Raw genomic sequence first — 16,621 nt, 5'->3', positions numbered from 1 at the left:
TGATGAACAGCAATGCTGAAGTGTATGTCATATAAAACCTTTCCTCCCCAACTTCCATTTTTCATGGTGTTTTGTCACAGTGACAGGAACCTTGAGACAACATCCTTCTATTCTAAGAGGAACTGGGAACACTGGTGCTGGGATTATAAACACCGAGGTGGATGCTGGATTAGGGACAGGAAAAGGAACTAGAAGGAAGGTAGATTCAGAACAGATGTGGGGTGTGTGAGTTGGAGCTGGAGAGAAAGACTCCCTGTGGTCTACACAGAATGCAGTCAGGCTCTTAATATTTTCCTGAGAAATTGACAGTGCCTGGCCACACAAAGTAGGCCTATGGATCAGGGCCCTACAAATGCAGAGGAAGATTCCTCTGTAGAGAACAAAGCACAGTGAGGGAGGGGCCCATTGCTCCTAATCAGGTCTTGGTTTGGGGCCAGATAGAGCACCCGCAGCTACTCATTCATGACAGTTGGTCACATTTGTGTCTAATATACACATGAGAAGATGACCCCATTGGGATGTGTATCCTTATCCAGCAAGTGTCAATCCTACAACATAACATTCCAAACTAACGCACATCTCTTGGGGCCATAGAAATCCCAGAATAAAGGCATAGAAAAATGGCACAGCAATTATGTGATGTGGGATTCCCCTCTGTATGTTGTGGATATAATTGGTTAATGAAGAAACTGCGTTGGGCCTATAGCAAGTTATATGAGAACAGAGCTAGGCAGGGAAAACTAAACTGAATGCTGGGAGAAAGAAGAGCAGAGCAAGAGAGAAGCTATGTAGCTCCTCCAGAGATGGATGCCAGAACTTTAGCTGTTAATCCAAAGCCACGTGGCAATACACAGGTTAATAGAGATGGATTAGATAAGGATATGAGTTAGCCAGAAATACGCTTAGGCTATTGGCCAAACAACATTTGTTTCTCCAATTCCCTCTGCCCAGCTTCAAGAGCCTCCCTTCATGTTAGTTTGATTTCCCCACCTTCAAGGGAAACATTGCCTGAAGCAGTTGTCCCCAAGTATGGGCCATGAACCAAAGGAAACCTAAACTACCACCTGATTTTCCCCGATGGCTGCATTCAGGCCCGTGCATCCTGATGCATCTATACAGAAGTTCCAAGAAGACCCGACCCCATGAAGTGCCAAAGCCTGGAGTAAATCTGCAGGAGACCCTGATCCAGACAGCTGACTGCAGGGAACCCACAGAAGAAGGCCTGAGAGCTGAAGCCAGCGGCGTTTGTCTCCCCCTGGAGGACCAGATGTGCTACAACAAGACCAAGAGGGGCAAAGACAAATCTCCTGCTTGGAGCCCAGACAGCCTCAGGAGGTTTCCTGTTTTAGTCATGCTCTTTCTTCACAGTCATATGACACATTACCTGAGCCACACTGTAAACAGTGACTTCCTCAGGTAGAGCATCAGAGAACAAATGCCTCTCTGCATTATTCCTTCAGCAGCCCCCATTGCAGCCTGCCAGCATGAGACTGTACTTACAGATGGGTGGAACTAAATGGAGATGCTGTACCTGGGCTGGGCCGGGTTCCGAATGTCCAGCGCCTTTTCCCACTTCTAGTGACTCTGAGCCCTTGGCGTCCCCTCTGACTCCGTGGATGAGAAGCCTGAACAGGAAGAGAAGCTGGCAGTGTTTTTGAACTCCAAAGCCTACCTTTCCTATCTTCGTCCTGATGCAGTTCAGGGGTGTGACCATGAGAGGGTGTGCCCCATACTTTCCCATGGGTACCTCTTCTCTCGGTGTCCTTACTCCATCTCCTTGAGGAGAAGCGAGAACAGCAATGAGGGGTCAGGAAGAAGGTGGAGAGGGTCGTAAGTGTTTACATCCTTTCTCATCGCGCTTTTAGAAAAGCCCCCTCCCCCAAGTTCCAGGGGTTCAGACAGAAATAGAAGCCAAGGCAGAGGGGCTGAGACAGCTGAGGCAGAAATGCAGCAAATATACTGTGTCTCCATCATCACCGTAGGTGGGACAGGAGCTGTGTGCACTAGTGTTGTACTGCAGTGCAGAGAAACCTGTTTTATAAGGAGAAACAGCTTGGAGATGGTAGTGGGGACTGCCAATACTGATACACAGGTCCTTGTCCCAACAGCTTCAGTTAGGGGTCACTGTCATCCGCTAAGTTTCCTTCTGCCTTGTGTATTGTCACATGGCATTGGGCTTCCAGGGCAGCAGATCACCCTGCCCGAGTTTCCCTGGATTGTCAGTGTTCTCAGTCCCTCACTGTGACTTTCTCAGGTCTGAACGTGGCCTGGGACATGATTTTAGGGAATCGTGTTCTCTTCCTCCTGCATCCCATTGTTCCCATAGTTTCCTTGTCACCTGCCTGTCCCTGCTTTTTCTCTTGATTAACAGAAATAAATCTTCTAAACCTTTATTGAAGTTCCAGGGCAATAAGAGAGACCAAACAGAAAAAAACCTTCCATGACAGAGTCCACCGCGGAGATTGGGCAAGTGCAGAAGAAAGGATACACAGAAAATTCCTCGGAGGCCTTTACCAAGGAGCTTGTCTCTGCTGTTTAATCCTTGATCTCCATGAAATTTTCCTCGTGCAGAAGAACCCAGTAGATCATTCAGGCAGGTTGTACATTAGAGAAGCAGATGCCAATATAAATACTACAAAGAAAATCATGGAAATTGGAAGGCATCTGAAAGTAAACTGAACTTGAAAATATGAATACATTATTGTATGTGAGACATCATTTTTATGTGTAGCCACATGGTCGGGTGCACGGATGCACATTGCTGTTGTGAGTTCCTGTATGTGTATGCTTTGTGGATGTGGAGAGGACAGGGTAGATTTTAGTGTCATTCTTCAGGTGCAATCCACATTTAAAAATGTTTCATTGAAAATAGATTCTTCTCTCATACAATACATCCTGACCACAGATTTTCCTACCTCCACTTCCTAACTTTTCGACCTCACATCTCCCCCAGATCCCCTCTCCTCCATTTCCTTTTCAGAGAATAGCAAGCCTCTAAGAGAAAACAGTCAAACAGGATAAAATGAGATAGAATAAGTCTAGGCAAAAGCCGTCATACAAATGATGGACAAGACAACCCAACAGGAGGAAAACATTCACAAAAGCAGGTTAAAGAGTCTTCCACTCTAAGGAGCCCCTCAAGAACACCAAGCTAACAGCCACCAGATTCACACAGGTGACCTAGTACAGACCCTTGCAGGACCTTTGCTTGCTGTTTCAGTCTGTGAGCGCATCTGAGCTATGCTTAGTTGATTCAAAGGACCATGTTCTCCTGGTGTTGTCCATCTTCTCTTATAGTCCACATTCTTTTCCAACAGAGTTTCTCACAGCCCCCTGCTGTGTTTCCCTCTCAACTTGCTGTGTGATTTTTGAAACATAGATTTACCTCTCGGTTTTATTCTCCCCAGGTATAAGATTAGGGGATGAAGGCAACATTCTCATTCCTGGCTACATGATACTAGTCACTGCTTCAGACTGGCTTGGTGCTCCATTTACTAATGAGCCTTGGCAATCTGACAAGGCTGGCCTTTACCTGTTCACTGGATATACCCTTATAGCTCTCAAGTACAGCTACCTGTACAGACTGAGGCTAATTTGTGAACTTTCTTTGAGTTTCACTTCTCAAAACACCTGGTGCAGGTACCAGCAAATAGGTCTACATTCATCTGTCTACTGTAATCATGACCCTGCCCCTGTTGACCACTCACCTGCCTTTGGGGATCAAGTGCTGTCTCTTGGTTTTAGTTACTCTAAAATCCAAGTAGATTCATTGCCTTTGACTTATTCTCTTGAGAACCCTGACTTCTACTGGGAAGTGTGACACGTGAGCAAGAGCCATGTTGATACTCTTCAGTCATGCTATTCGCAAGTCTGCTTTCTACAGTATTCCAGAACAACAATCCTCTGGGTCTTCCCTGCATGCAGATGTCTGTTATAGAATAGACTGGTGCCAGCATTCCAATCTCCCTCCACTGTTGATTCCCTTTATCAACATGGAGTAAGACATGCTCATGCACAGTGGCCATCTCCTTACACTTGTTTCTAAAACAATTAATAAACACCAGCACCTTCTTTTAAGGATTTGATTATTTTCATGTGTATGAGGGTTTTGCCAGCATGTAGGTGTGTGTGGCATGTATCTGCCTTGTATCTGTGGAGATCAGAAGAGGGTGTCAAATCCCTTGGGCCTGGAGCTTAACTGAAGCTATAGATCTCTCTAACTCGCCATGTGGGTGGTGGGAATGAGCCTGTGTCCTCTACAAGAGCAGTAAATGCCATTAACCACTGAGCCATCTCTCCAGTCCATACTATCATTTAAAAAGATGTGCAAACTGATCCATGAAATTCAGGACGATTTCTCAAGGGACCATTGATGATTCCTTTACTTTGATGTAGTTTTTGTTCCCCTCCAAATTATCCCCTCCCCTCAAAGAATGTGGGTGTGTTCTCTGCTACCATGCATGAGGAAACTTCAGGATTCGACACCTGCCTATTGTGGAACATTTCTTTACACTGTGGACATGTGTCACTTTCATAGGTTTAATAGAAAGCTAAGTGACCAGTCGCTAGGCAGGATATTCAGGGTAGAGAGAATGCTAGAAGAAGAAGGGCAGAGACATTGTGAGTCACCAGTCAGGTGCATAGGAGGCATCATGGGCACCAAAATGTATAAGCAATTGACCCACATAAAAGAATGTAGATCAAAAGGAGTGGGTTAATTTAAGTTGTAAGCGCTAGTTAGAAACAAGCCTAAGCTATTGGCTGAGCTTTCACAATGAATAGTAATTCTCAGTTTTGTGATACGGGAGCTGGCAGGAGAGACAGAAAAATCTTCCTACACCTACCTGCCTTTTCTGTTTCTCCTCAGTACTGTCATAGTGGTCCAGAGCAGTGTGGATGAGGATGCAGATATTAGAGATGACCTACAGCTGCTGTTCTCAAACTGTGAGTACAACTCCTTTTGGGACCAAAGAGCCTTTTCACAGAGGTTGACTGTGTAAGACCATTGATAAATAGAGGTATTTCCATAACTACTCATAATAGTAAAAAATGACAGTTATACAGTAGAAATGGAGTAATTTTATGGTTGGGGGTCACAACATGAGGAACTGTATTGAAGGGTCACAGTCTTAGGAAGGTTGAGAACCCCTAGCCAGACACATATATAGTCAATTCCCAGGCTTTTCTCAGCTCCAGTTTCTTATTAGAACCGTGCTTACTTTAACTATGTGTGAGCATGGCACACGTGAACATGTGGATGAAGAGGGAAATCTGAGAGTCTGTTCTCTCCTTCCCTCATGTGAGTAACAGGGCTTGGAATCTCATCTTCAGGAATGCCATCGGGTCCTTCTAAGCACTATGCGATCTCCCCTGGCTGCACTAGGGGTTCTTTATCTCTTTGAACTATTAATTATTTTTCCCAGCGTGGCCACATTTTCCTCTCCTTCCCTCCTTTTCTCCCAGTCCCTCTCCTCAACCTCCCCCCTCCTTTCCCTTCAGAAAAGGGCAGGCCTTCCATGTGTATCACCAGCCATGGCATAACAACACTAGGGGGCCCTTAAACAACCTTTAATGTTTTGACAAGATTAGGTCACTTCTAATCAGTTCTCTCTGAAAAATGACAAAATGAGAATTTGCTGGAAGAGGCCTTTATATTGCCCAGGCTGCACCATGACCCTCGAATACCAACATGACCTCAAGTGTTGGCCCACAGTACAGTTTCTGCACAGACCTTGGTGGCAACAGGAGCCACAGACATCAACACAGTCCCCCTCAGCTTTGTTAGGGCCTTGCCAAAGATATTGCCCCTAAAACTTGTATCAATATGCAAAATGTCCTAAACTGAGGTTGAAACATGTATATATACAATCTGACAAGTTAACTTGCATAGGTGCACAAATATTGTAAACAGAGATAACAAATATAATTTGATCAATGTACATATAATTTGTATCACTGTACAAAAAGTATACCAATTAAAGTATACTTAAATAATAGCTCACAAGAATTCACTCTATTACCCATTATTATTATCCCAGCATTTAATTGAACAAACTTTTTTCCACCCCAACCCTCTGCCTAATACAAGTAAAAATCAAAAACCCCTAAATGGTGTTCTCAACCCCGAGGACAAACATTTTTGGAGAGGAGGCATTGTCCTCAGAATTGCTTCCCGCTGTCATGGGGGCAATGTTCTCTTTATGGGATCCTGCAAATGTAAAGTCATGGTTAACTTTCACAATTAACGTTGACTATAGTTGTTATCGATTTGTATGTAGTCAACAGAGTATTGTTCCAAAGTTCTTATTTGGAGTTCGGGCTGGAACACCTTGAAAAGGTGCACCATTTAAGCAGCTGGTACCCAAACAATCAGTCTTACAGTAGGGCTATCAGCATCATGATGTCGTCTCAACCAGGTGGAATTGTTGCTATGGTGCCTCATCATCATCCTGGAAACTTCAAAGATTACTGTAGGATAAAACATTGTAGGAAAATCTATTGTTCATCCTGGAAAAGGTGAACAGTAGTCATAGACCCTTACATTCAATAAAGAATAAGATATAGACAAAATAGACATGGAGAAAGTAAAATTTTTCCTAAAGTCTTCTTTCTTTGCCATACCATATGGATCCAGATATGAGATAGAAACTCTGAATGTTCCTTTCAACAACAGGCTTGGATTTAAAGACATACAGAGCCATTGTCAAACTACAAAAATCATGTACATATATATATATATATATGTATATATATATATATGTGTGTGTGTGTGTGTGTGTGTGTGTGTGTATCCATTACCTGATATCATAAACCATATATTTTCATGACGATCCTTATTTGATAGTTATTTTTCCTAATAGGCTGAGAATTATTATAATTCGGCACTGTGAAGGCTAATTTTTCTCTATCCTTTTCTTGTAAAGGTATAGTGAAAAAACAATCCTTTAAATCAATAACTATATGAGGCCATCCCTTTGGGAACAGAGAAGGTAGAGGAATTGAGAGTGTAGAGGGCCTATAGGTTGAATAACCTTGTTGATAGCTCTAAGATTTGCTATGCCTTAACCAAGACCCACCTCTTAAAGATGGTTGGCTAACAGGGTTCCCCATAAAGCCTGAGACTGTGGGGGTGTCTCATTCAAACCACCACATCATTTTATAATCCGTGCCATATAATAAAAGCTGACCATCATCTGAGTGAAGAGATATGCATTTGCTACATGCATTGCTACATGCTAAATTTCCTTCCCTTGAGCAATAGCCTCTGACAGACCCAATGTCTTGTACTGTTGGTGCCAAAATCAACAGTAACCTTGCAAATTCTTATTGTCTTGTTGCACGGCAATATAGAACCAAGGTATTGAGAAATATTTTCATAGAGCACATTTTCTTCCTTTCATATTATCTATCTATCTATCTATCTATCTATCTATCTATCTATCTATCTATCTTTGCTTTTTTGATACAGGGTTGCTCTGTGTATCTCTGTCTTTGAACTCTCTCTGTAGACAAGGCTGGCCTCAAATTCACAGAGATTCTTTTAGCTCTGCCTCCCAAGTGCTAGGACTAGAGGTGTGTGTCACCACTGCCTGGCACACATTATCTTCCTTAACTACAGCCATACTGGTGATTTTTATGCCCCAAGAAGCTAACATGAACTGGCTCTATGTTTTTGCCATCACATAAATTCATTACATTTCCTATCATGCTTTAGAGACACAAGCAAGTGGGGAGCATATAAATAGCATAGTGATAGAGTGATAGCAGCATTTTATTCCACACAGAGAATCATAAGAATGAAACTAATAGGTTTCCCTAATCAGGGAAAGTCATGTATTTTCCAGCTGTCTTGATGACAGGGGGTGTTGGGATTACAGTCACCTGTGTTGTGGCATATAAACGGTACAAGAAATGCAAATTCCTCCCAGTGTCCCATTTATCTATGCAATCCAACTGGTCTGGATAAAAGTCCAATTTATCTCCAAACTCACCAGGTGATACAGAGGCAGCATTACCATGCAGATGTACAATGGAACACCTATTAAAACTCCATCCCCTGTAGGAGTGCATCAATCTCCTTTGAGATAGTGTTTGTTACAAAGTCATCCGATCCAGAAGAGGGAGCCCGATGATTATTTTACACTATTTTGAAGGTTATTTTCTCCCTATTTTGTCATTGACCTCTTTTTCTCTCTCAGGAATTTTTTCATTTATGATCAGATTGTATCATGGACTGACAGACCTGATTTTAAGTGGTTTGATGAGATGCAATCAACAACAGAAGCAGCATTACACAAAGAGTCCTGTAAATCTGACTCTTGTTCACAACTTCAACACAGACTGGTCTGCCTCCTTCATAGTTGGGCAAAAGACCACTGGTAGGCTAAGGAACTCAATAACCTCTGTCAGCGTGGCTCAAGCATGTTTTCTAGTGACATCTCAATGGAGCTGACTAGATCCCCTCCAACAGAGAAATAAATAGAGAAAGTATGCCACCTCTACTAGAAGTCATGTTTTCTAAATCAAGGATACTTCATTTTGACTTCTGATGGTTTCCTGGAGATGTGCTCAAGGGCTGAGCTTTGTTTCTTTCCCTCCAGGCTGGTGTTATGTTCTCTAGAGCAGGCATCTTTTGAGAGGTTTTACAGACGCATGTTGCCCATACCTGCCAGAGACAGGCCAGGAATTCAGTAGATAGGGAAAAAGCAAACAGACTCCAAAGCCTGGGGAAAAAAGGTAAAGACACAATTCCCTGGGAAATGAGGATTTGGAAAAATGGAATGCTATATCCATATTCAGGACATATGCACAGAAAACATACTAGAGGGACCTGAGTTTTCTACCACTGCCAGGCAGTGAGCTATGTCTAATCATGGAGAGACTTGGCCAATAGATTTGAGTAAACAGGACAAAACAATGGTCTGCCAAAAGGAGAGGGGACGCAGATGTCAAAGGAGAAATAGATTGTAAATAGAATGAAGAATAAATGTCCTTTGTATTTAGTTCCTGAAGTGGAACAAAAGATGTCCTGGTATCAGGGAAGTATGGAAGTAACAGATATTGTAAGAGATAATGAAAGATGTTATAATTGATTAAAGTGTAGACATGCAAGTGTTCATTGTAATGGGTCATTTGTCTGGCTGAGGCCTCTTCTTTGTGCTCTACCATTGATGATGGGACCTCGCTGGGACTCCTTTTTAGATATCCTGTCATTGTCCTGTGTTGTGGAGATCCTGCAGCTTTGGGATCTGCAGGTCTGACACCTTTAAATGCTGCAGCAGATCTCTTCAAATTATTCTCTTCAAATATTCATCCCCAGGGTCATCATGCACACCTAGTAGGATTATGTCTTCCTGAGAAGAGATTCAGGACCTGATTGATGACAGACCAGGACGTACTGACAGCTGTTGCCTGCTGTCTCCACCTTAAAGCACAGGCATCCTCTTTTGAAGGTTGTCCCTATTACTTTTGATAAAGAGGCCAGAAATACAGTCTGAATAAAAGATAGCCTCTTCAACAAATGGTATTGGTCAAATTGAATGTCTGCATGTGGGAAATCAAAACAGGAAATTACTGGTCCACAGCAGTTGTAGATGACTACTAGGTACCTTCAGAAGTGAGGCACTTTGGGGGAACCCAGGGCCTACCTGGTGATGGGGGAGATGAAGGGCAGATCCAGCAAGGGAGGACTATCACTAAGGTTACTACCACAGCTGATGCTGCCCTACTTGCCTGCCCTGCCTGCTTTGGTATTTGATAACCAGGTCCCTGCCTGGTTACTGGATTCCATTTTACAGTGATCTGAATATTGTTAAGATATTATTAATACTGGAATATTATTTTATGCTGGTCTATTTTATTAATGAGTTGGCTCTGGGGTTGGCTTATGGCTCTTGACCTCAACATGATTTAAAAACAAACATTCCTCTCCATCAGTTATTTGGTGATCCACCTGATTTTATGACAGGGGAAGGAAGGCAAAGCAAAACAGTAAAGAAACTGAGCTATTGGCTTAATTTAACTCTATAAGATTCTGCAACTGCAAGACATATATGTTACATTTAGACCCGGCCTATGTGCAGTAGAATACATTGTAATCTTGTGGTTTGACTCCATAAGCTCTGTCCAGGGACTACATCTAGGGAGTGCTCTCAGTTGTAGTCCTGGGGTCATGAGCATACAGCACTAGTATTTATTTGATAAAGCCTCTTCTTATTAAAATTTATTCATGGTCACGGTGAATCTCTGAATGATCCCACACCCAGAATATTTTCTTCAATATTAAAATGCTAAGTTCCATTTTACTTTTTATATTTTCTTTTATTATTACTCCATAGAAGCCTGCATGTTTGAATACATTATACATATAATATATAAGTAATTATTTATTCTTTGGGAAATTCACAACATGCATCCCAATTCTGTTCATTTCCCAGTCCCTCTATAGACTCCCTTTACCCATGTGGTTTCTTGCCAGGAAAAAATAAATAAATAAATACCAAACCAACCAAACAAACAAAAAACTCACTTCACTCCTCTGACTTTCCTGCCACTCCAATTATTTTAGTGGCATTGGAAGCCACTGTGTGACATGCAGTAAACCTTTTTGTCCAATCAAATTCACCTGAAAACGTTCATTGTGATGAGTCATTGGTCTGGTTAAAGGTCTCTTGTATCTGGACCCTCACTGAAACTCCTCTCCATTATCCTGAAGCTGCCCCACGTTGTGGAGATCCTGAAGAACCTTCACATGTGCCAGCAGGTCCTAGATGGGCAGATGCTAGGGTGGGCAACTCAAAGCCCTGATTTTGCCCTGTGTGGTAGGGGACCTAGTCAGTCTTGGATCCTGGAGAAAATCCCTCAGGTGATCAGTGGATCTTCTCTCCTACACCCATTCCATCAGGGTCAGCTGTTGCATGCCTGTGTTGAGGGGTGGGGCAATCTCTCCTGAGTGCAGGGACCAGCCCCCCATGCCTGGGCCAGTGGGGCCAGCTCGCCTGTGTGTGTCAGGGTCAGCTCTCTTGCTACAGTGTCTAGCAAGGTTCAGGGACAAATTTGCCAGGGCTATTGAAGGGCAGGGCAGGCTCAGCACGGCGCTTGGATTTCAACATGCGTGCCCTTGTATGGTAACATAGACCACAGACATCAACACAGACCCCAGCTGCAGCAGGACCACAGATCCAGACATGGCCTTCCTTCTGCATCATCTCTGGCTCAGATGTCACCATGGCACCTGTGGCAGCTCAGGTCATCCAGATCAGTATGGTCCCAGTAGCAGCATGGCTCTCAGACACCAACATGGTTTGAGGTAGCTAACCAGACCCTAGTCATCTGCATGACCCTGGGTGGCAACAGATGCCATGAGCATTGACTCAGACCCTGGCTGCTGTGGGACCATGGACCCAGAGATAGCCCTAGGCTGCAGCTTAGGCCCTGACATCACCAGAGCCCCACGTGGTGGCACAGGTCACTCAGATCAGTCGCTGGAGGTGGCTTCACTCTGGGAAACCAGCATGGCCTCAGATGGCAGACCAGACCCCAGACAACTTCATGGACCTCGGTGGTAACAGGAGCCATGGACATCAACTCAGACCCTGCCTGCCATAGGGACACGGACACACACATGGCCCTCAGCAGCTACTTGGGCCTGTATGACACCAAGGCCCTGGGTGGTAGCACAGGTTACTCAGATCAGCATGGCTCTGGAAGCTTGGAAACCAACAAGGTCCCTATTGCAGTCCAGGACCTGAGCATCCATGTGGCCTTAGGTGGCAACACAGGACATGGACTTCAACACAGACCCTGGCTGCAGTTCTGACATGGACCCAGGAAGGTCTTCGGCAGCAGCTGCACATGAACGAAACCAAGACCCTAGGTGGTAGCACAGGTACTCAGATTGGCATGGTTCTAGCAGCAGCATGACCCAGGGACACCAACACAGCCCCAGGTGATAGCCTAGATACCAGGCATATGCATGGCCTTCAGTTGTACCAGGAGCCATGGACATCAACACAGAGACCCTGGTCACTGACCCATACATGGCCTTCAGCAGCATCCTATTCCATGATGTCACAATGGCACTGGTGGCAGTGCAGGTCATTCAGATCAGTACAGCCCCTGAAGTGGCATGGTCTTCCAACAGGTGACAACTCAGACACAGGGCATCCTGTGGTCTTTGATTATGGCAAAACCCATGCATGTCAACACAGTTCCCGCCCGCAGTAGCACCATGAACCCACAAACCCTTGGTAGCAGCACAACAGGGTCTGGTACCACCAAGGCCCTGGGTGGTTAGCAGGCTGCCCACAGCAGCCTGCTCCTCACCACCTTCGCTCCTTCTGTTCTGCCTCTTTCTACAGAACATGAACCGTTCTGATTCGTTCCATCCAATTTCTCCTCCTCACATTTGCTCATCACATTGACCCTTTCCTGCACATGAATGTCTTTAGCTGGTCCAGGCCTGACTGTGGGCAGCTTCCACCCACCTGAGATGTTTTCAAAGAGGGGCAGAAAGGGGAATGTATCCAGATGGGAGGGTAAGTGGGGTTGACCTGAGAAGAGTAAGGGGAAGGGAAAACATAAGCAATATATGATTTTTAAAAATCTATTTTCATTGAAAGGAAAAAAAGAATTGTTACTATCCCCCAAATAAAAAGTATTCATCACCATCAATATTGTCTGTGCCACATTCTCCTTAGATTTCTTGTTTGCAGGATTACTTCTGAATCTCTTGCTCAAAGGATCAAGTGAGCCTGAATCAAGAAGGCTCATGTGACCCACTGTCTCCCAATTACCATGTATTGGGGATATTCATTTATGCAAGAAACACTCATGATTTAGAAACGCTACCCCATGAAACTAGACTTTGTCATTCTGTTTAAATGGAATTTCCTGGAAAGTCTATATCATATCCTACAAAATACCAGAAAGCATGTGGAGGTTATGTTTTTATTCTTAACATGAGTATTCAATTTTAGTTAATCTTGGCAATGGGCACATGGGTCACCAATTAGCTATTTGGCTCCTGAACGAAGGATGAATGCCATCTAGGAAGAATCTTCCTTTATGTCCCTAAGTATAATTATGTCTTGAACAGGAGGTGTGTTTTCTAGATGTACCAGTGTTGCCTTCTTCCTCTCTTTGGCTCGTCGGTTGGCGAACCACACCTAAAATCAGAGGCAGACAAGATTGTTTTAGCATTGGCTTCCACCCCCAGAGCCAAGAGAGAGACCTCACTTAAGGCACCTAACATGGAACTTCCTACACAGCTCACAAAAGCAAGCCCCGGCTGTGTGTTAACCTCTGCAAACAGGGTCATGATTTTGTCTTTTTCCCATAGAATAAACGCTTCAGTGGGGACTTCCACAAGTGGTAAATCTGACCAGCATATTCTTTCATGTTATACAAATTTCTCCAGCATCAGGATGAAGAAAACTATCTCTGTTTCAGCAAGACTTCCAGAATCTTGCTCTGCACAATATTAACCTTTGTGTTTTAAGTGTTGTTCTTCCATACCTATCAGTCCCTGCCTCATCTCAACCCTTACATAACTATTTGGCAATGTGTTTGGCTAGACACAACACAGAATGCCAGAAAAATTAACATTAAAGGATGCCACTATCTATTACCATCGTCCCAAGATATGATCATTTTTTTCTTTATGCAGTGTAGCACTTTTAACCCTGATATTCCAGACACAAAATAGAAAGATCGGGGCAATTTAAGAGGTAAAGGGGCAAGGAGTATTTCCATAGGAGGCTAAGTGTGTGGCCAGCAGAGGGTCAAAAATTGCATCCCAATGAAAAACATAAGTTATATAGGTTGTCCACCTAGAGATAATGGCCCTTTTATGTAGAGCTGTTTCAATTAAGGTTTAAATAGAGTTAAAGACAGCTCAGTTTGTCAAGTGCTTTAATCTCAGCAATTGGCGGGGTGGAGTCAATAGAACCCTGAGATCTAGGAGAGCAAGGGTTACACAGAGAAACCCTGTGCCAAAAAACCAACATTCAAACAGGGAAAAAAGGAAATAGAATCCATTCATTTAAAAGTGCCTAGGCAATGAACATGAACTCTACAGGATGGACGGGCTCACCGTGAGCCTTGTCAGTTTGGTTGCTCACCTTCCTGGACTTAGGGGGAGCTGGGAGGACCTTGGACTTAACATAGTGAAGGGAACCCTGATGGCTCTTTGTCTTTGGAGAGGGGTGGAGTGGGAGTATGGGTGGAAGGGAGGGGAGGGACGGGGGAGGAGGAGGGGAGAAGATGGAAATCTTGAATAAAAAAATGAGAAAAAAAATAAATAAAACTGCCTAGGACAAGGCTAGCTAACACCTAAAGAAGGCTATAGATTGTCCAATTGCTTTGTTTGGATTCACTGACCTTCAGTTTTGCTTCAGGCACTTTCAGAGCTCTTGCAAGTTCTTCCCTGTGTAAAGAGAACCACGGATGTTTATCATGCAGTGTTTTACATGCAATACAATGTCCTACATGAATTCTATGCCTTCTAAAATATCAACATCTTCCCTCACACTCGGCATTAACTTTCATTCGCAGAGGCAGTCCTACTTTTGAAATGAATTCATCTCCTGCAAAACTTTCTAAATGATAGAGACATATAATTGTAACAAACTATCAAAAATTTAAAAAAAAGTCAAAGTCTATGCTGAGCAAAGTGCTAATTTAAAAACAACACTAGGGGAGGGGAAAGAGAAATCAAAAGGGGTTGATGACTAGGTGCACAGTCCCTGAAAAGAAGAGGAGACTACTGGAGAGGAGGTCACCCAACAAAGTATAAGCCCAGCACTCGTGAACTTGATGCTAGTGAGTTGTTTGGGCCACTAAACTCTGGTCTCTATATTTCACAGAAATTAAAATGTGACTTGGAATGAGAGGTGTTGACTAAGGACACTTGCTTCACGCCCGCACTACATGTTGGTACTGAGCTCGGCCCCACATGGGACATCCTCCCGTACCCACCACTAAAGAAGAAGACCCCTGTGACTTGAAGAGGGCCTTAGGGAATACAGGGCCTTGAAGAACGAAAGGACACCTCAAAATGAGCCATAGGCCAGGGAGGTTGGGGTGCTCTTGGTCCAAATCACATACCTGGCAGCCAAATCTGGATACTGGGATTTTTTAAAGACGCGTTCCATTTTCTTGATCTGGCGAGGTATGAAATGGAAGAGGTTGTGACAACCCCGGTGACTCCGAGGAATCCTTGCCACACCAGCCACTGAGGTGTTCAGTTCTTCCGGGTCAAGCTCCAAAGAAGAATCCGGGTGGCTACTGCTTTCTCTCACGTTGGCATCACTTTCCTCAGAGACACTCTCGCTATCCTGGCCCTGGCTGCTCTCATAGATTTTGAAATTTAGGCGGCCTATGAAGCCTCCACTATGGCCACCATCTGCCTCCATGGCCGCGGCTGAGGTGGAGGGCACAACTCCGTTCTCATTAACTATTTCCTCCTTGCAATCTTGCAGAGTATAATATTTATGCTCATAATAAAGCTTCTGGACCATGACTACCACTGTGGACTACAAACAAAACTAGGATCCCGGGAATGACTGACCTCAAGGTCTAGAATCTCGGCACCGCTACCGACAAAACAAAATGGTTGCAAAGAGTGACTTGACGTCATTGCGTCAATGCGTCAATGCGCAGGTCCGCGCATGCGCCCCAATTCTCTGGGGTTCTTACGCTGGACGTCCAGGCGCTTGCTTGCACGAAGGAGCTGAGGACTTCCGTGACCGCCACTCACTGCCCTGGCTGACTGCACTGGCCTTTCTGCCCACTTGCTGAGGTAGGTGCTGTCTGTTTTAGCGCCCAAGGGTGGGTGTGGCCCAAACGAGCATGACCTGAGGGAGACTGAAAGGGGTGTGAAAATGAAGCATGGAGTTAAATCTTGCTCCTAGGGCATGCTTCCAGAATGAGCTTTAATGCATGTCTGCATGCTGCCTGTTTCTTCTAGGATGTAGTGAGGAGATGACAGGTGGATTGTGTGGAAGTACAAGATAAGTTGAAATGCAGCATGGGAGGAAGGCACATACTTGACTCCAGGATCCTCGAATGAACATGTAAAAATTTCTGTGACCCTCACCTGCCACCCAGCACTAACGGGTGGACATGGTCAGCTTTAGTGGCTGCTGGTTCAGGAGTGCCGGTTAGCACACTGGATGCTATCCAGCCATTGCTTTTCAAGTACAACATCAAGGTTTTAGGACTGGGTTTGAATAGAATTCTAGCTTATGACACTGTTGAAAAGCAAACAAACGATGTGATCCCCCAAAAGAAAAAGGATCTGCTTAAGAAGTAATTACATCGCTGGGCAATAGTGGCTGAGGCAAGCAGATCTCTGAGAGTTCTAGGCTAGCCTGGGCTACAAGAGCTAGTTCCAGGACAGGTTTCAAAGCTCTGGAAAAACACTGTCTCAAAAAAAAAAAAGAAAAAAAGAGCTACTTCCAGGACATCTAGGACTATTAGACATTGAAATCATGTCTCAAAAAGCCAAACTAATAACAATGATGATAATAATTACCTCAGATATTTAATAATTTCGGTTAAATTTCACGTGTAATATTTGCATCAGCTCTTATCACTGATTGTGTTCATCTGGTCCCTTACT

The 16,621-nt window shown here is 44.1% G+C and overlaps 1 protein-coding gene across 1 annotated transcript; it reads right to left on the bottom strand.

Annotated features, from left to right (window-relative positions):
• Window positions 1-13,046: 13,046 nt before the first annotated feature.
• LOC119804427 (homeobox protein Rhox13-like) lies at window positions 13,047-15,518 on the bottom strand. Its single transcript, XM_038315844.1, has 3 exons — window positions 15,106-15,518; window positions 14,380-14,425; window positions 13,047-13,166 (listed from the first exon to the last, which is right to left on the bottom strand). The coding sequence occupies exons 1-3, from the start codon at window positions 15,516-15,518 to the stop codon at window positions 13,047-13,049; spliced, it is 579 nt and encodes a 192-aa protein (XP_038171772.1).
• Window positions 15,519-16,621: the final 1,103 nt, after the last annotated feature.

Source organism: Arvicola amphibius, chromosome X (assembly GCF_903992535.2).
Source record: "Arvicola amphibius chromosome X, mArvAmp1.2, whole genome shotgun sequence".
NCBI classification, from domain to species: Eukaryota; Metazoa; Chordata; class Mammalia; order Rodentia; family Cricetidae; genus Arvicola; species Arvicola amphibius.
This window is presented reverse-complemented; position numbering and strand designations above follow the sequence as displayed.

Bases quoted from the DNA above. Each gene is read 5' to 3' on its own strand.
- LOC119804427 (XM_038315844.1), bottom strand. From the start codon at position 15,518: ATGGTCCAGAAGCTTTATTATGAGCATAAATATTATACTCTGCAAGAT. The intron at 14,426-15,105 runs GTATGTGATTTG...CTCTTTACACAG, and splicing joins TATCCAGATTTGGCTGCCAG to GGAAGAACTTGCAAGAGCTC. The intron at 13,167-14,379 runs GTCAGTGAATCC...CTCTGATTTTAG, and splicing joins TGCCTGAAGCAAAACTGAAG to GTGTGGTTCGCCAACCGACG.